Source organism: Poecilia mexicana, unplaced genomic scaffold (genome assembly GCF_051168715.1).
Source record: "Poecilia mexicana isolate PSO_F unplaced genomic scaffold, ASM5116871v1 scaffold_19, whole genome shotgun sequence".
NCBI lineage: Eukaryota > Metazoa > Chordata > Actinopteri > Cyprinodontiformes > Poeciliidae > Poecilia > Poecilia mexicana.
The window spans coordinates 12,267,448-12,288,283 of NW_028263388.1; the positions used below are offsets into that span (position 1 = coordinate 12,267,448).

The window sequence follows — 20,836 nt, forward strand, 5'->3', positions numbered from 1 at the left end:
TGTTTAACCGTTGTTGTAAAGCACCTCCGCCCGCAGTTTCCTAAATCTATTGGTGCGACACTGATTTTTCAGATCTCGGTCTCTTTGTAGATTAAAGACCGTGTGCTGTTTCTGTCTGCACGTTGAACGTGTCCTGTCCCGCTCTGACGTTTCCAGCTTCCTTCAGAACTGTATTGTTGTCCAGTCCACCTGCTGGAGCTGCAGTGTCCCGATCCACAGTGGGGGTAGAGCAGCTTACTCACTTTTGCAGCCTGCACGTCTCATTACTTTACAGCATCAGAGGGACACAGGCTGCTCAGACAATGGGCTGGAATGCACTTGAGCATTAAGTGCACTTTGTTTAATCTTTGACGGGCTTCTGGTTGCATTGTGTGCCTTTTTTTTTTTTTTTTTTTTTGCATTTCCAAGCCTCGGTTAAATTAAAAGTGCATATTTTTCTTTCTTACACCTAAAAGTGATATAGTTGTACTTTGGAGTTTGGATTATACATTTGTTCATCATGGTATTTCCAGAAAGTCTTTGTACAGACACTAATACTTCTGCATGATGAAATAAGGTAGTGACACATTTTGCTTTGGTTTACAATGTATAATATTGGGTATGATGGAAAATAGAAGAACAAAGTGCCTGAAAGGTTGGTGTGTCTAGGACATCAAAAAGCTATAATGTTCTGTGCGACAACCTCTTGAAAATTACTGCTTACTTTTCTGGTGTTTGAATCTGTCTATGTATCAAAATCAAAATATTCAATGTTAATCACAACAGTATCACGACTGTAATTGTCTCATAGTATTTTATACCCACAGCAGTTAGGATAATTGTTGCTTATCCATTTATAATAAAAAGGGATACGTTATTGTCCATTTAATTCATATAAGGTTGTTTATAATATTTCCTTTCAGTAAATCCTAAAATGCACAAATTTTTTATTTAGGTAAATGGGGGGGGGGGAAAAAATGAGCCATTAATTTTGAATGCAACAATATCCACAAATAATATTAGTTGCAGTCCTTGTTCAGACAAATATGAAATCCTCCTCTGCCAACATCGTATAAGTTTTCTGATGCCTTGTATAAAATTAAAGTTGTAAAATAAATGCAGAATTTGTCATAGTTGTAGCTCTTTTGTTACCAACCTTTTACTGATGTATCTAATTATTTGTCAGCTTTTTTTTCCTAGTCCTCCATTAGATCCCTGCTTATTATCTTCTGTTTCCGTTTCTCTAAATCCATCCTGTTACTCATTTTTAGGGTGTATTTCACTTCAACTTCAGTGCCACTTTCTGCCCTGTTTCATCCTGTTTTTAAAGGGTGTGGTGGAAAACTGCTTTCAACCGTATGAAGCGTCGAGCACCTGACCTGGCTCTCATTTCTTCCAAAAACATCTAGATCTGCAAGCCTAACGGGAACTTCCTGTATGGTGATGTAGAAGGATTTTGACAAAGCTTTAACTTTAGGTGTCAGGAAACTCACTTTTGTATGGTGATGAAAGCTGGTAAAAAATAAGTTAATTTTCAAGATGTGTAGCTGGCTTCTTAAATTGTATTGTCTATGCACACGTCAATAGTATATTTTATTTTAAGTGGAAGAAATCAAAATCTTGTATTGCTTTGCAACACTGAACATTTTTTATATTGTTTTACACTATAAGATACAAGCAACTTTTGTTTTCATCTTATTTTATTTTTCGTGCCTTCCTCTTGTAAGTAGGAAGTCACGTCATCATTTAGATCAGGAACAGAGTTGAAGTTGCAGTGTATTTTTAAATTTAGCGTTATGATCAGTGTAGATAGCACAGATAGTATTAATAAATCAAAAGTTTCCATGAGTTCATCAGAGAGAATGTCCTTATGCAAACTCATTTTCCTTCTCAGTTTTCTTGTAGTCATGCACCATTTTTTGTTGTTGTGTCACACAAGATGCCAATATTTGTGGTTGACGTTGAAGGGGGATGACTACTTTTTTTTTTAATGCAGTCTTTTTGATGGCTGGTTCTGGACTTGGAAGTAATAGCTAAAATCTGATTTTGTGGCATGGGATATGTGTCGATGGGCCTCTCCTCCTACGCACAGCGAGGGAGCTGCTGTTTACTAAGCAGGCTTTACAAAGAAGCAGAAAATCCCCTAATGCAGAGCCCAGATGTTGGGTGGCTGCAGACCATGATGAAAGCCTCTGTCACACTTTATATACTAGACAAGTGAAAAGAAGTGGTTTCCAGAGTTTCAATTTTTAGCAAGTCACAGACTTGCTAAAAATAGCTAAAAACTGATGTTTTAATCACATCAGTGAAAAGTATGCACATTTATATGTGCTCAATACTTGGTTTGGACCTTCTAATTATACTTTTATCTCCTTATGATATGACTACTGAATAATCATTCCAGGCCAGTAGATAGCAATCACTATTTGCAAATGAGGCCTGAGGTCATGTTTTGAATGACATAGTTTTCTAAAATCACCATTTTTTTTGCCTTTTGAATCAGAATTTTCCCCAAATAACACATTTCTCCCTCGACAAGAGATTCATAATAAATCATTGCTTGTCCTTGCAGTATCATTTTGAAATCACAATTGAAGGCAAAAATGACAATAATTGATGGATTGTTATGTAAGCAAGCCATGAAATAAAGCATAAACAGAAAACACCTCAGAGAAAAAAAAAATATTTAGCAGAACAACAGATGAAGATGGTATGCTGAAATCAAATATCACTGCTGTTCCAGTTTATGTGCATGGCATGATCTGATCAATGACTGATGTTTGACTCATCTCGAGCTGACTCAGCCTGCGTACCTCTTCAGACGCTGAGCTTTATTTGGGGTTTTCCTCCTCCTCCAAATGTTCCTTTACATATGTTTTTACTTTCATCCTGTTGTTGTCCGACTGTTCTAAAGCCAAGGACATAAACTGTGTTGAGTTCCCAGCAGAACATAGAATTGGGTTTTAGGTGTATACATGCCCATCGTTTCAGACTTCACCTACTCCATTAAGTTGTTGCTTACTCCAAATATAACCTTGTTTTGGTTAAGGTAATCCAGATATGTAGTTTTTGTAAAAAAAATGACACATTTGTGGAGGATGAACACATCTTTGTGTGTAGTGTATGTATATAATGTGCTATTAATTTTCTGCCTACCCTTCACTGGTTTGAACATAGAGCTTTGATTCTTTTGAGATGAGCTGTATATGTGAAATAAACGGAAGCAGAAGCAGCAAATGTTCTGGATAGTCATTATTTTTCTCCACAATACAGCTGTCAGGACACACCCTAAACATTTCTGATGTTTACACTCAGCAAAAGCAGTGATGAACTCGGAGATAAAAGTGGAACAGACACAGATTATCTCCCTGCAGTTTATAATTCCCATTCCTACAACGACCCTGAACACACACTGATAACGTGTGCTAACTCTGCCACAGATTTTATTGTATAATGGAAATGTAGGGCAGTTTAGATATGGCACTTATATCATTGATTAATTTACTGGCAATAAATGTTGGCCTGGCATCAGTTATCCCTTTTAAAAACAGAAATCTGTATTGGATTATGCGGAGCTAGACTTCAGTTCCTTATTTGGTTTTGAATGTGTACGAGATCTTTCAATTAGTTTTTACTTTAACTTGGAAGTAACTAATGATTATTGAACCCTTTCTCATAAAAATCCTTATTAGTCTCGTTACGCTAACATCCCCAATTAAACCTCTTCAAATATATATATAAAAAAAAAAACTAAATCAAATAAAAGGATAGGTTGGTGGTGGCAATTTCTATGTTAATTCAGTTTGGCGAACAAAAGAACATATTCACTTACTGCAAACGTCAACAAAATGTCATGGACATCTGGATCAGAGTTGCAAACGCAGCAGAAGCTGAAGGTTTCGCAGGCTATCTGTGTGACTGGAAAAGACCTCGCCCTGCTGAATGTATCTTACCACAAATCTGCTTTGACTGGTTACATCCCAAAACAATAACCATGGACCGTAATTTTGAGCCACTCGTGATCCTACAGACCACATGACGTTTTTTTGGGGCCCGTTGGGGGACATTGCTATGAGCCAAATTACACAGTAAAACCTTTTAATAAAGAAAACGGAGCCACTCCTTTTTGCAGTGCTGTGACAATAACATTATTCTGTTGCCTTCTGAAGGTCTGATACTGACTCACCAAATCTACTCCACACAGTTAAATAAAACATCCTTCTGTGTGAGATGTTGTTGGTGACTTTTTTTTTTTTTTCTGGTGTGATGGAGCCATGTTGGTGAGAAAATGTTACAAGTCGCTGCTGCTCCTCCCTAAGTTAACCATTACAGAGACCCACCCAAACAATTTTGGAGACAGTGGTTGTGTTTGGCTCTGCTCTGTAATTCTGAGGCGAGCATGACGTGTATGTTTACATGCTGTGTGTGCGTGCGTGCGTGCTTGAGCAGCAGCTTGTGTGGGTAGTATTTGGGTTTTTCTGATATTTTTAGGGCAGACAGAGTTCCCTGGATAGATTAGAAACACCAGGCATCGTGTGAGTTTATGTGTTAACCTCTAAAAGTCACTTTTTAACAACCAGACTTCACTTCTCTGGTCATAATGGCTGAACTATTCTGCTGTTTGCCTGCTTCACTGCTTGAGGTGGTGAAACCTCCAGTAGGTTAAAAAAAATGCTTAAAACTTGATCTTAGCATAGCTTCTGTTTTTATGAGGCAAATCCTGGAATGCACATGGGAAGTGGTTAAAAAAGAGAAAACAGTCCATCATTTAGATTTAATGTTTTAGATTTAAACAATAAAGAAGTCTGGTTACGACCTTATGCAGCCACGTCAAGATTAAGCAATGTTCAATATTGACCATGGCATCATAATGCTTTTGTATTTATTTAGTTACTCAATCAATAGAAGAACTATTTAATAGATTGCTAAGATGTTTGATAGCCTGTTAATGTCTTTCTGGTATGGTTTTATGGAAAACAAAGACTGCAGCATAGAGTGAGTATAGTTCACCCAGATACTGTGGAAAATAATGAAATTCCTTGTTGTCGGGGAGCACAGAGACGTACGAAGCTATTTAAAAAGGAATGTCGATGTGGAGATATGTATGGTTAATTAAGGCTGTGAGAACAAGAAAGAACAAAATCTACAGCAGATAACAGAATGGATAAACAAAATACAGCAAAATTGATCTTTTCAGCTTAGATCTTCTGTTATGCATTACGCTGATTTGAAAATGTTTGTATTCTTTTAAAAATCCCATAGTTAAGGGAGTGATTTACTTTCTCTAGAATGCACATTGCACAAGTTGTGCACTACTCAACTAGTAATAGTTCAAATATCAGAATTTAAACTTCCAACTCTTTTGAGTTTTTATCTATATTTTATGTTAGCAAAACTCAGTTTTAGGTTGTTGTGTGTCAGTGACTCTGTTCCTCATGTGTAGTGAGTAAAAAAAAAAGATTTTAAGTTCTGTTTTTGTAAAGAAAAATCGGGATCGGCGAGTCTCTAATTTTCACAAATATAGATAAGATTAAAAAAAGTAAAAGTCTTATTGTGTGTTAGTCATTGAAGACATTCAAAAAATGCATGACTCAGGTTTATACGTAATCACTTCATGCCTTCTGGTTCACCTCTTCATGCCTTTCTCAACCTCTCCCTTGTCCTCTGTCTGTTTGATCCTCCCGTGTTTCCTGACTGGGATTTGGAGAGGGAAATCGCTGGTCAGACAGTTTAATGAAACTTCCAGTCCCAGCTGAACAGACTGAAAAATGAGAGCGGATCCAGATCAACGCCGGACGTGCTGTGCCAATTCTGCTTTATACACGGTCCAAAATCTTACCTTTCAGATGGCTTTAAATATGGAATACCTTTAATCTGCTTCATTTCCCTGTATCTATAAATAGCAATTCTGGGAGATTATTTTGACTGATGATTTTCTAAGCTCAGGCCTGCGTGTCATTTAAATCCTCCTTAATCAGAGTGCAACAGATGGATCTCCAGCTCTGTTTCAAGCCTTCGCCTGATTAATTTCCCCTCTTTGCTTGTGTGCGTTCTCTCAATCCAAACTAGTTCTCAGAGGAATGAAGAAAGTTATAAACACTTGTCAGCAGATGCTTATAAACTCAGATCTGACGGATTAATGTTTGTCCAGTGTGTCGTGTCTGTTGGGTGAAATAACTGATACCTCTATGACACACTGACTCTCCCAGTTGCATAAATATTCCCACAGATAATCACTTCTTGCTTTTCTCCCACATATTGTATGAAGCAGTCACCAAAATAACCATCTCTGAAGTTCAGTTGCACAAAGTTTTTCCATACGATTGCAATAATCATCTCAGTGAGGATCAGTAATCATTAGCCCACACACTCTGTGTTTATTGCTCATGTTTCATTTAATTGCTGATATGTGTTATCTGTAAAGGTGGAACAAATTCGAGCTGGAAGTAGGTTGATTAAGACGGCTCTAAAGTTATGAAACAATGAACTATTTAGGTAATTTTCTGCTTCTGCAACAGCATACAGCAGGCTTGATAAATGGCAGTTTCGTCATATATAACATGCAAAACTATAAAATGGGAAGTGCATTCATATCAGGGATCTTCTCCATTTCTTTTTTACATATTGTGCTTGTCGGCAAAGTTTAGCTGCATCCGTCCAAACATTTGGAAACTGGAAGTGACTTCTCTCAATTTTCAGTTTTAAAGGAACAGTAAAGCTTGCATTTCATTGTAACCAGACTCTAGTGCTTACCTTTCCCTGCTTGCTCTAACTCAGTGTTTCCCAACCCTGGTCCTCAAGGCTCACTGCCCTGCATGTTTTAGGTATTTCCTTCCTTCAGTCCAGCTGATTTCAGTCGATGACTGATTAACAGGTGTTTGTTGAACTGCAATCAGCTGAATCAGGCACATTAAAGCAGGGAAACCTCTAAAACATGTAGGACAGTGTGCCTTGAGGACCAAGGTTGGGAAACACTGCTCTAACTGATGCTGAAAGTGGCTATCTTTGACTTTTTTACTTTCTACAGTCAAAACCCAGAAGTGTTGATGGCACAACGTGGCTGTTCTGATTTTTCAGTTTCTCACTGACTTGTCAAATCTCGCAGTTGTGGTGAAAAGCAAATTTCTCAGTTCATCTGTTTTTTTGTTTTGTTTTGTTAATTTGTTCTGTTCTATTTATAATCTAAAGCAAAACAATCCTGGTCTATCAACTGAAATCCAAGTTAAAAGAACGTGAAACAAATTCTGTTATTAAAGCAGATCACCGCTGATTTAAATGTATTTTCTTGGCACCTGATAACATCAAATATTCCCAAAAGACAAGTCCACTTTAGCCCATTGATGAGAGAGAGCGAGAGAGAGCGAGAGAGAGCGAGAGAGAGATATTCCTGTGGTTACTTTCATTTATTATGTTTCTGAACACATAATTTCAACACTCTGATCTTCCATATTCTGCTGAAGCATCTTATCATTGAGAGCAGGCTCGGTCACCTCCTCTACTTATGCACTGGGATCTGAGATACATCCCTCCTCTCATGTAAAGCGTTCTCCACAGTCCAGCAGAAGCTATTACGCATAAGGCATAAGTGGGCAGCTCATTGTGTTGGCTCACACAGGAGGAGATGGAGGACCCCTGTCAGACAAAGACCTCCGTTTGACACATAAACAATGGAGCTGGCACACAGCAGCCTTCAGCCTGGGCAGAGGAATGGCACAATGGGTCTGTTTCTGCTGCAGCACGGAGGAAGAGTTTGCACGTTGCTTTGTCATTGTAATTCAGAGTTGTGTTGAGATAGAGAATATGAAATGTATTCGTCTTATTGTCTCATACGGAACAAATTTCCCTGAATGTATTCAAAACAAGTGCATATTTTATAGGTTTGTCGGCGTCATACAATTTGTGTTGAAGGTCACGTCTGAGCCGCTGCAGGTTTACAGGATTGGACACCTAATGAGGCTTGATTATTGTTCTACACATCACTTTCAGATAATCGTGTTCTGTTCAATTTAAGAGGCTGAATGCCTGTTACGTCTGCAGCATTGTGGATTAAACTGCTTCTATGCAGAGATGCTTCAAAGCAGTTTATTTTTAGGTCTGGAAAGTATAACAAAATATATAAAACCTCCATCAATCCATGCTTTTCCTGGTGATTTATCCATCTACCTTTTTTTATACATCTGTTTTTCTATTAGCAATTAATCTGTCCCTTTATTAGTCTGTTCATTATCCATCAATCTATCAGTTTGTCTAATATCCATCTCTCCACCCTCCCATAAAATCTTGAAGAACAATGTAAATCTTGACCTAGTTACTTTGATTTAAAAAAAAAAAGAAAAGCAACATTTTTTTTCTTACCCCTGTGAGTTAATAGTGTAATATAAAATATTCAGAAAGCAGTAAATAATTAAATGTGTGTACAATTTAATTTCCATCCCTATATTTTAAGTGATGAAACGTGGACATAATGATTAGGATTTAATGTGTTACTGGATGCCAAACATCATAAAAAGAAAGGTTTGAAATGAATCACACATCCTTTGTGACTCTGACAAGCTATATTTTGCACTCAGACCTTACATGGGCATGTATGTCCGCACTGTCCTAGACACACCAGCATCCTGTGTCACCTTCACCCTACAAAAAACCAGGATGTGCTCATCTGAGCTAATCTTACTGATTTACTGTACGCGGCCTGTTTCCTGTTTGTTGCTTCTTGTTTTTGTTATTTTTGTTTTCAAATGTAGAATCAAGCAAAGTGTGAAACCAAAAGGAGAAAAAATAAACGTAACCGGTTGCAAAAGCCAAGACTTATGTTGTAAGAACCTGTAGCTAATTAGCTCCACGGCCTTCCGTTAACAGTCTCATGCACAGCGATGTGGATCATTTAGCTCGATGTTTGAGGACCAGAACGATGGCAAATCTGCTCATTGCAGCAACATCAGACTATAAAGAGCTACATCTTTTCATTTAGTACTTGAGTCAGCATTTTGGTTTTCGGGGAAAAATGAAAAAAGAAAAAAGCCCATCTTTTTTTTGGAAACAAACAGTCATGATCCATTTAGTTTGTCTGGAACTTCTTCAGTCACAAAAGCTTTACACTGAGCTATTAAGAATGTCTTAAAAATAATGATCTCTTGGCCGTCTTTGCAAGGCAGCAGCAGAGGTTTGGCAGCTGTGAAGAAAGGCACCATTCTTCTGTGGAGAGAAGCAGGGACGCTAGCAGCGCTCGGACAGGAAGGAAGTCAGCCTGGCAGCCTCATGTCGGGAGAAATGTAGGACTAGAAAGGTTGCACGAGTCTGGGAGTGAAGAGCACACACAGATGGAGGCAGAAAGTGAGACAGGAAAGTGTATAAATATCTACGTCTGGCACGTCGGCAGGATGTGAGCATATTGATTCTCCATAATATATAATATTATAATATATAATATAATTCTCCCATTATATATCTATTATGGGCATACTTTCTGAATAGCTCATCACCTATAAAGCAATAATTTAGTATTAAAAATATTCTTCAAATGAATTTTGAACTAGCTTTGAGACTAGATTTTGGTGCACTTATTTATCAAACAGGAAATGGACGTATGACTCGAGATCACAATGTCAAATTTACATTTTTATCATTTTTATTTTGTAGGCACTCTTCTTCTTGAGTCAGCAATCGTCCCATTGAATATAGGCCAAGACATGGCCGTGCCTTAACCTGTCTGTATTTAAAATAAATCCTTGTTAAATTAACAAAAATAAATCAAATATAAAATCTATTTAATGATTCATTGATCACTTACTGTATTGGATTTCTGAAGTAGGACGGATCACACGTGAGAGCCCATCATGCTGACATTGTCAGAAGTGTTCCTTTCGCTGCTCTTTTTTTTAAGAACATTTCTGCTTTATATGCTATTGCTGTTATTTAAATGTATAAGTAGAAAGGATACATAGCTCCTTATTTGTGTGCTTAAAGCAAATATTTATTTAGTTTTATTTTTTTATACCAAAAGTAACGTATAAATATTTCTTTTTCCCTTCAGGTTTGAGAAGGGGAGGATCTACACCTACATCGGTGAGGTGGTGGTGTCAGTAAATCCATACCGTGCCATGAACATCTACAGCCGGGACACCATAGAGCAGTACAAAGGTCGTGAACTATACGAGAGGCCGCCACACCTCTTCGCCATCGCCGATGCTGCGTACAAAGCCATGAAGAGGAGGAACAAAGACACTTGCATTGTCATCTCAGGTACAATGAGAAGTTCATGAATCACAAAAACACTTTTTTTTTTTTTTCATTTTAATTTCACATGGTTACTTTAAAATATATTTGTCGTGTTTTACTTGCATTTAGTGTAAAACTTTTGACTGTTTCTCAGGTTAATATTCCGTTTGGCCATTAGCAATGATAAGGAGGATAAAGCACCACTCTGTGGACAAAGAAGGAACTGAGAAACTTTAAATCTTAAACTGGTTGGAAGATTTATAGAAGAAGTATGATGTACTAACATGTGTTGTTCTGAATGAAGTAAAAGAAAAATAAAAAAATACTAAAAAGAAACCCAAAAGCGACTAAAGGACTGACTTGCGCTGAAACTGTTTATTATCACCAGTACAAGTCTCGAAGACTCGCTGTTCGATTTGCAAGCCATGCAAACCACTGCAGGGACATCAATGCCAGAAATACTTTATGGTTTTATATTTATCTCTTTCTTTTTATTGCAGGGGAAAGTGGTGCAGGAAAAACCGAGGCCAGCAAGTACATAATGCAATACATAGCTGCTATTACCAACCCTAATCAGAGGGCGGAAGTTGAAAGGTGAGCTGAGTTTTGGGAGGAAATATGGATTTTTGTTCCGTTGGATTACTCTCCTGCTTTGATTTTAGTTGTGGAAACCAGTCAGACATATTCAGTAGGAATCAATTTGGCTTCAGTCAACAGATTGCTTTCATTGTTTTCAAGGAGTCGTTGTCTTCTTCTTGGAATGCTCACCGCCTTACATCAAGGCTCTTGCATCATAGTCAGATAAAGTTACAGCCCAGCAAGGTGTTGTCATTGTCTCAGGTAACTGAGCAGCTGGTGTTTGCCTTTAAAGCACTAAAAGATGTTATTGCTCCACAGTACAGAACAATCAATTATGCTTTAGGGTGTAATTAACCTGGACTGATATAAAGGAGATAAGTAGAGCTTTTTGCAAAGCAAACAAAACGCAGGAAGGAGGCTGAAAGGTAAACATCGCAGATTAAATATTGGAAAATACAACGGGCTGGTAATAGACTGAGGAAGCATAGCTTCATGTTGGGGGGGGTTTGTTGGTCCCTTATTGCAGCCAGAATAACAATCAAACAATCAAGGATTGGACTCCACTGAAACCCTAAAGGTCCGTTGTGGTGTCTGACCCAAAGATTTTAGTAGCTAACACCCCAAACTCATGGTTGTTCTCCCCAAAACATTACAGAAGAATTTTTGCTTTATCACTTAATCCTGTTGAAGCCACAGGATGAAAAGGTCACATGCTTTGCCACAATGCTTAAGTAGGAGGTAAATGTCAAAGAAACATCTAGATAGTTAGTGGGACTCCAGGATTTCAGTTCTGAACAATGTAATGTAAACACCATGCTGTTAGATGGATGACCACAGATGCAATGTTTCATACATTTTGGGTCTAGACTGCTGTGTTTTTGAACACTGTACACTGGCGATATAAAGATGTTACTGATGATGTTTGAATCATTATCCCCCCCCGCCCCCCGTACCACCTTCCCGTTTCACAGAGTAAAAAACATGCTGCTGAAATCCAACTGTGTCCTGGAGGCCTTTGGAAACGCCAAAACCAACCGCAATGACAACTCCAGCCGCTTTGGCAAATACATGGACATCAACTTTGACTTCAAAGGAGATCCCATCGGGGGCCACATCAACAACTACCTACTGGAGAAGGTGGGGTGGTAGGATATCAAAATGGGATACCTAAAAAGATTTGTTAAGACCAAATGTCAAGTCCTGTCTATTGGATTTAGGTCTGAACTTTGACTGAGCCATTCTGAATTTGAGTTGATGTAAATCTTTCAGTTTTAGCTTTGGCTTGTTGTTTAGGGTTCTTCTCCTGGAGGAAGATAAATCATCACTCCAGTTTCAAGTCTTTTGTGTTCTTGGACAGTCAGACAGCCACTCCATCATTTTCCCATTAAACTTGTCCACGTTTAAGAAAAGTATCCCCACAGCATGATGCTGCCACTGCCATGTGTCATGCGTTTGCTTTCTAGAAAACTAAGTGGCCAGATTTTTATTTTTTATTTTTTTTAATTTTTTTATTTGGTCTCATTTAACCAGAGAAGCTTCTTCCACATGTTCACTGTGTTCCCTGCATGGTGTGTGGTTCGGTCGTATGCTATACAGATATAGATCTACATTACACACTGTGTGTGACTTCCTGTTTGTGACACTGGATTTTATTTAAGGCCATCAGAACATCCAAGGCTGAATACAAATACATACTTTTTGATGATCTTTCACATGAAATGCTTATGAAATACATTAAGGTTTGTGCTCTGAATCCTTTTCTACACATTCCAGACTATCTTTATGTTTGGCATCAGTGATGAACAGGAAAACCATTGTTGAGTTCAATTCATGATGTTGTGACTTAACCAAGCTGTGTTTTTTTTTCTACTAAAACAGTCCAGGGTAATTTTCCAGCAGGAAGGTGAGAGGAGCTTCCACTCATTCTACCAGGTAATTATATTTGCACACCTGTTTGGATTTGCATGAACTCTGTGTTCTGTTACACAAGCTTCCTTGTGGGGTTTTTTTTTAATTTTTTTTTTTTACATTTGATATAACCATGGGAATGTTGACTTGTTTTTGTATTTTTAGCTCTGCTTTGTTGCGCACATCTACATATATTCTAAACTGGGTGCAGGACCAGTCTGGCAACTGGTTTTACCACTACAATTACATGAGGTGTAGCACATCAAAAGGAAAAGCCCTAGAGAATTGTAGATGTGGTAAATAAGTCCATGGAAATCATCTAAAGGGAAATTCACTATATTACCATTAAATGTAAACATAACTTCACAGGGCTTATTTCAATATGGTAAGCACTAAAATCTGCATCACGAGTCAGTAACAATCCTCTTGTCTCTATTTATAGGAGTATATAAAGTGATTCTTGTGGATGTTTGTGTTGGTAGTTCAGTTGCATCCACATATTATTTAGTAATGAGACCCTTCTGCTTCATGCACTTTATTCCTAAGATTGACAAAGTTTCAGTTCATTCAGTAATACTCCACTAAAAAAAATTTAATCAGAAGTTTTCTAACCAAAATATGCCTTCTTTTTTTTTACTAGTTACTGAAAGGAGGTCCGGATTCCCTCCTGCGCTCTCTTCACATTCAAAAAGACCCAACGGCCTACAACTACATCAAAGTCGGAGGCCAGATTAAGGTATTTCAGACTTTTTGTTAACACATGAATAATCTACAGCTTGTCATACTTAAAACCCCATTTTTCCGAATCCTTCTTCTTATTTATTAATTCTTATCCTGTAGGGCATGAAAAGTAAATCTACCTTTAAAGCTACATGTTTGGGTTTTAGGAGCAGCAATGTTGTGACCCTTCAGGCAGAGTTGCTGTACATGGAGCTCGATCCTTTTCCAGACCTACTTTTTTCAGATCTGCTATCTCTGTTGTTGAATGAGTCAAATGATTAAGAACAACATGCAACCAAAACACTGTGCAGCATCCAATTAGCTGATGTCATGCAGCACAGCACACCCAAACAGCTGAGGTGCAGCTTTCCACTCTGTGTCTAAGCAACTTGTGTTTTAATTTCCAGGACATCTGTAATTGAATTAACACCTGAACTAGAAACCCAGCCTTCAAAAAACAAATAGACCACAACATTCAGTGGGAAGATATTACTAATATTTGCTTTTTGTAATGTCAGGTTTATAGAAATAATAAATGTTGAATCAAGTACACTTTGTTTCTTGTTCTTTGAATGATTTAGTCAACGTGCCTGAAGCATGTTTTTATTTATTTATTTATTTATTTTAATCTCTTTGCAGTCTGGCATCAATGACAGTGCTGATTTCAAAGCTGTAGCCGACGCCATGAAAGTAATTGGGTTCACAGTCGACGAGATTCAGACTGTTTACAAGATCCTGGCCACCATCCTGCATCTGGTAATACACAGAAAACCTCAAACCTCTTCATCTTGGTTGGCAAGATTTTTCCTTTTGCTAAAAAAAACCCCAACAAAAAAACAAAACAAAAACTGGAAAGGACAAATTTAAATTCAGTTATACTGCTCAGTCACACCTAGAAACATTCTCCTTAAAGGTTGAGTGTTGGACTTTCCTTTTATAAATGTCAGACTTTGGCATTATAAGAATAAAGGACTCATTATGTTTATCTTGCCCAACAAATGATGAGAAAAGGTGCCAACAGAACACTGTGCCCCTTATTATGGCAATATTTTTCCCCTAACCTCCCAAATGAAAGACTCATGAAGCAGACTGTTGAAAAAAGAAACGCTTAATAATTAGTACAGCGCCTACAAATAAAGAATAGAGAAATTATGTTTTAAAACGGGAGCAGTTTCATTATTTAAATACTCATAATAATAAGTAAACTGTAAAGTTTTAAATTCAAAACCATCACTCAAGAGTTTCAACAATGTTTGACTAAACAGCAAAAAACATTTTGTCGAATAAAAAAAAAAAAATGCTTATAAATCTTTCGTTATTTTGGTAAATTATCCGCCACCAGATTGTAGATATAGATTTTTGTGATGTACACCAGGACAAAAGAGGAGAGTCACATACATGAACTACAAAGTATTAGAAGTGTGACGGTAAAATGTTGTCCCGCTACCTCAGATGCCAACAAGCTCAAATTTGCTGAAGCAGCATTGGTACGTTAGACACCAAGAAATACAAAATGTAGCTTTTGCTTTTATTTATTTATTTTTTTCTTTGCATTTAACCAGAAACAATCTGGAAAATTAAAGAATTTACATGATCAAGTAATCAAATGTCTTATCAGGCTAGTGTGAAATAATGTGAGCCAAATCAAATATCTGGTCATAAAATTAGCAGCACTATAATGGATTCTGATGTTGAGGAAGTCAACACTTTGTATATGTATACATATAACTGTAACATTGCAGTTTTACTGAGCTAATCAAACACTATGGTATTTGTTTACCTGTAATAGGGATGCTAAAGTTAGGATATTGAAATCAGAAACTTCCGTAAATGTCTATTTCATTTTGATGTCTTGGAGGGGTTGAAATGATGTAGTAAAATCTGAGTAGAGTAGATAGAGTAGGCACATAACTCATTATTTAACCTATTAGACTTGCCAGTGGCGTGTTGCAGTTGCTTCGATAAATTATTGTTGTAGTTTCATATTTTTCTTACTTAACCAGAAAAAAAAAACGTCAATGAACCCACGTTCTCTGTTCTGTCCTGCAGGGAAACCTGACCTTTGGAGTGGATGGTGACGTTACCCTGATAGAGAACACAAAGCTCGTCTCTGTGATCAGGGAGCTCCTTTCCACCAAGGAGGAAAATGTGGAGAAGGCTCTGCTGTATCGCACAGTGGCCACTGGTCGAGACGTCATTGAAAAACAGCACACCACACAGGAGGCTAGTTATGGTCGAGACGCTCTTGCAAAGGTTATTTCTGGGCACAGGTTCTGGTGACCCTTTTGTGTGTTTGTGTTTTTTTTTGGGGGGGGGAGCGGGGGGGGGGGGGGGGGGGTTTGTAGCAGCACTAAAGAGATTAAAACAACAGAGGTCTACATGTGCCTGCAGGGTTGTGACATTTCACTTGTCGCTTTGTGTTACTTATGATTCTACTTATCGCAGTTCACAGTAACATATGAGTCACAGTGTTTTGGCATCATACAGAGACTGAACATTGTGGAGGATGCAGTTCATGTAGGCAGTTGCAAGACCAGTGCAGTGAAGCTACTAACAAAAAAAAACAAAAAAAAACTGACTCATTGATATTTTGACACTTTTCATTCCGGTTACTCAGCTGTTGCTAAGCGTTTGTGCCCCGAGATGATGTTATTTATTTCCCGCCACCCTTCTCAACGTTTTACATTTTCCTCAGGCAATGTACGAGCGTCTGTTCTGCTGGATCGTTGGACGCATCAATGACATCATTGAGGTGAAAAATTATGATGCCAGAGTCCATGGAAAGAACACGGTCATTGGAGTGTTGGACATCTATGGGTTTGAAATTTTCCAGAACAACAGGTGGAGATAAATGTGAAAAAAATTGTTTGCATTTATATCGGTAAATATTTTACAATTTATTTTATGTGCTTTTTATTTTTTTGTAGCTTTGAGCAGTTTTGCATCAACTACTGCAATGAAAAACTGCAGCAACTCTTCATTCAGCTGGTTCTGAAGCAGGAACAGGAGGAGTATCAGAGAGAAGGCATCCCCTGGAAACATGTATGATGTATTATTTTTTTTCATATTAAACTATGTTTGTGTAAAATTAACCTTCCATCCTTAAAGCAATCGACTATTGAGTTTAGTCGGCAGCACTGGTTGTCAGACGCGTTAGAAGTTTTCAAAGCTTCTAACGCCATGCTGTCTAGAGAAACACCAGGTGTTGTCAAATGTTGGGGAAAAAAAAAAAAAAGCAACGAAATTCAGCTTTACAAATAATCAGGAAAGACCCTGATGTGAACAGTCCCAAAAGGGAAAGCAGGCGACTTCTCACCAATCTCATCTAAATCTAAAATGGCTTCTAGATACTTAAAACCTAAAATTATTTGCACTATTAAACATATTTTTAACATTTAAAAAACTATAACAAGATAAAAGAAGAAACAATGGATCTTCATGATTTTCCACAAGAAGTACACACTCCTGGGTTTTCTTCCAAATAGTGTGTGTTCATGAGAGAACTGTCTCAGGACCCCATAAAAGGGAGGGTCCTAGAACCCAGAAGTAATCCACAGTTGGCACAGTGATGTATATATGAAGTTGGAGTTCTTTGTGCCCTTAATGAATTAAAAAAAAAAAAACAATTAGATGTTTTAGCTTTTCACCTGCTGATCAGATGAGAAGTAGGAGATTTACATCTGTGGCCAATTGACTGGTGTATTTCTACTCAAGAATTTGCTGCAAAAACTTTTAATTCTGGTGTGTTTTTTTTTGTTTTGTTTTTTTTGTTTTTGGTTTGCACTTTTATCATGTAATCATTTGTACATTTCTGTTTTCCCAAACTGAATTCACCTCAGTCTTTGGTCTCGTTTTTTTTGTAGATTGATTACTTCAACAACCAGATTATCGTTGACCTGGTGGAGCAGCAGCATAAAGGCATCTTCTCTGTTCTGGATGAAGCCTGCATGAATGTGGGCAAAGTCACGGACGAGGTCTTCCTGCAGGGACTGAACGTGAAGCTGGTCAAGCACGCCCACTTCACAAGCCGCAAGGTAGGAAGAATGAGCTGCGGATATTAATCATGTTTTTTTGTTTTGTTTTGTTTTGTTTATAGTATGTGACTCTTTGTAGCAGAGTTTGGTCTTTGGAGTTGAGCAACGCCAAAGCCGGCTTGCCTTTTTGTAGTTTTGTGTTTGAAGCTGATTGCAGATCTGCACCTCACACCGTTTCCTTCATTTTACCTTTCGCGTGAGCTATGTGTGCTATATTGCAATTTCTATTCTTGTCCAAACGCGTCAAATATCCATATCTATACAATGTGAAATGTTTCCCCTCATAAAAACATCTTGATACAGAATACTATCTTTTTCACATCCTTAATGTAGCTGTAATAATCCAAGAACAGCACAGGGCAGGTTGCGTTAAGTAGCTTTTAGCGCTGTAAGTGGAAACTGAATAAACAGGAAGATTCACCGTCTAATTCATTCTAATTGTGTCATCAGGCTCCTGAACTAAAGCTAAGCCAAATGTCCTGCCATTCATTTTTGTTTGTGACATCTCATCTTCTCTGATCTAGTCAATATATGACATGAAAAGATCTGCAGAAGTTAAAAGATTTCATGCTACAGATGTTTTTCTTTTTTTTGACTGGACGTCTGCTGCAGTCTTCCCACTGAACACCAGGGGGCAACAACCGTCAGGATTTGTGTTTTGGGAGTCTGACTCAACAATTTGCACAAGTGATGTCACTATCAGCCTATAGGAGAGTGGAGGAGACATATTTACAGATTTATGAGGAGAGCCATGCAGGGGAGCTAAAGTTAAGTGAAAAGGAGAGCAAAGGATAATGCTGATCCAGTTGGAATGAGTTTTGACAGCGTGCGTGTATCTGTGTGTGTGAGAGAGGGAACCTGTTAACTGAAATATATAAATCAACAGGCTGTGCCAAAAACTGTTCAAAGTCTTCATGTTCCCATGTGAAGCACAAACGCCCAGCAGGCCCGCCGTAGTTCAGTACCTGGTACCCACCGTAGTTCAGAGTGAAAAAACTGCCCCATGTCACGGGGAGCTGTGAATACAGAAAGACTGAGGTAAAGATTGTACTGCAGGGTTTATTGATCCCCGAAGCTCCCTTTCCTCCTTTCATCCACAAGTCGATATGCTCTTCAATATCACTCTTCTTCTGCTGCTCTCTGACCCGCTCCTCCTGCTGGAATTTCAAAGACATGCAGGGTTTCAGAATACACTTATCCCGCTGGTGCTTCCTGGAACTAATATCTGCATGAATCAATATTGTCTGGACTGGAGACCTTTTTGTTTGCTGTTCTGTTTGAAGTCCTGTTCCTGCACAATGTTGCTGTGAATTAACTTTTTTTTTCTTTATTTTTTGTTAAGAAGTAATATGAGTCTTTCACTGCTTCAGTTGAATCCCATATAAATTCTGAAGGTGTAAATATTTTTTATGTTGAGTGTGAATACAGTTTTTTTTTGCTTAAAAATTAATTTGAGCCTATTATATGAATAAAAGAATTGAACCTTCAAACATCAGATAAATGATGGTTAAACCAGCCCTTTCCTACAGTTTCTCATGGAAGTTAGATCAGTAAAGGTTGTACTCACCTTTGTTGCCAGTGGTTAGGGTTACACTGGTATACAAGCTGTGCACTTTATACTGTTATACTTTGCATAACACAATGATTACAAAAATGCAAGGGGTGTACTCCCTTTTGTGTGATACTGTATGTACTGGTTGTGTCCCCGTTGGGATTTGAGAACTGATGACGAGAATGTCTGCTCGAGAGCAGAATTCATGGCTCTATCTGTAACAGCAAGTCCAGAAGCAGTAAAACAGTCTCTGACCATCACAATACCACCACCATCTTTGACTAGAAACTCTTAAAGTAATTTTGGCAGGTTGCCACATTCTTTTTTTTTTTTTTTCATTGCTGGATTATGACTCTCGCTTGGGATTTTAAACTCTTTCTATGCTGATGTATGTCAAAGACTTAGTATTTAATCTATTGTTAAGACTGTTAATCTACTGTTAAGACTAGGTTTTCTAGCCTAGTTCACATTATTAGACGGGTTCTGTGTAATGGTTTTATTGATTGTACAGAGAAGAATTGGGCAATGGTCTGGGGGGTGATCACTTTTTCATATAGGGTCTAGGTTGGTTTTCTTTTATTTTGTTTGCTTTTGGCCTTTTTTGCACTTTATTGTTGCAGCTGCCACCTGCTGGTCACATTGTTTTTACACAGCTTATTAAGTTGCAGAACAACATTTTTACAAATCCTAAATTTTGAACATAGATAAGATGTATTTTAAAAGATAACCCAAAGTAGTTTTGTTATTGTTTGTTTTTGCATAAGTTTGTTGTTTTTTTTGCTCTACATCATTTTTTAGACTTAGGGATTTTAACTTAAAGGGGAAAAAAATAAGAGAAATTCTGCTGTTTTGTTCTAACATAAAATTCTTATCTCTATCCCCACGTGCACGGTGTTTGGCGGTTCTTGGAAAAGGTTTGAAATTCACAGATGTTTGAGGATAGGAAATCCACACAAGTCTCCAGACTCTATAACCCGCCCTGATTTGCCAGCTTCCACCATTCACACATTCACCCTCGCAGACAGACTAAAGCAGATGTGAAGCTGAAGTAGGAAACGAAGTGTGAGAAAGAAAGAGGAGTCGGTGCTGTGCGAGAAACTTAGAATTAAGTATGAGGTGAGATAACCACACCAAGAGGCAGCAAGAAAGAAAGGTGCAGAGGCATGTGGAAAGACTGTATGATAATCGGTTATATCTGTAGTTAATGATGTTTGACATAGACTTTCGGCAACATTACAAAAACTGTTTTGTTTTTCCAGCCCATAAACTCCATCAGAAACGTGTATCACAGCCACAGCGGGATGTTTTTTATTTTTCTCCTTGATGAAGTTTTGTTGTCCGTTCTGAGCAAAAATAATAAGTAAAAATATATCAGAAAACTAATATAATATAGAACTGAGAAAGCACTATTGCACTTGTAAGAAAAACACCTGAAAACATTGCAAAACATAAAAAATGAAAAAAAAAAAAATTAACCCCAAGAGAAAATAAAAAATGAGTTTAATAACAATAATAAAAGTCTGCAGAGCCTTAAGATGGATTTAAAAAAATGCAACATATACCAAACAAAACATAACTCTGTGTTAGATGAGCTAATTCAAAAACATCTATTAATATACAAATAAAGACTGGAAAGACCTGCTATTTACTGACTTTTTTTTTTTTTAACATTTTTCAAATGTTTAACATTTGTATTACTTGTTTCCTGCTGCAAACAGAGTACACAGAAAAGACAATCTGCAGGAACAGAGTGAGTCATAGGTCTTGGCCTATGGAGATGCTCATCTGACAGGATCTGTGCAGCATGTCTGCTTTTTTCTCACCCTCCTCTCTGTGCTAAATGATG

At 37.7% G+C, this 20,836-nt stretch overlaps 1 protein-coding gene across 1 annotated transcript in view; it reads left to right on the forward strand.

Annotated features, from left to right (window-relative positions):
- Positions 1 to 20,836, forward strand: part of myo1d (myosin 1D) — an 86,645-nt gene that overhangs the window by 10,093 nt on the left and 55,716 nt on the right. Inside the window, exons 2-11 of the mRNA XM_088001099.1 lie at positions 10,013 to 10,221; positions 10,698 to 10,791; positions 11,748 to 11,913; positions 12,655 to 12,708; positions 13,325 to 13,420; positions 14,044 to 14,160; positions 15,454 to 15,657; positions 16,100 to 16,245; positions 16,332 to 16,446; positions 17,268 to 17,438. Coding sequence (XP_087857225.1) covers positions 10,013 to 10,221; positions 10,698 to 10,791; positions 11,748 to 11,913; positions 12,655 to 12,708; positions 13,325 to 13,420; positions 14,044 to 14,160; positions 15,454 to 15,657; positions 16,100 to 16,245; positions 16,332 to 16,446; positions 17,268 to 17,438 — 1,372 coding nt within the window. The remainder of the gene's footprint in view (positions 1 to 10,012; positions 10,222 to 10,697; positions 10,792 to 11,747; positions 11,914 to 12,654; positions 12,709 to 13,324; positions 13,421 to 14,043; positions 14,161 to 15,453; positions 15,658 to 16,099; positions 16,246 to 16,331; positions 16,447 to 17,267; positions 17,439 to 20,836) is intronic.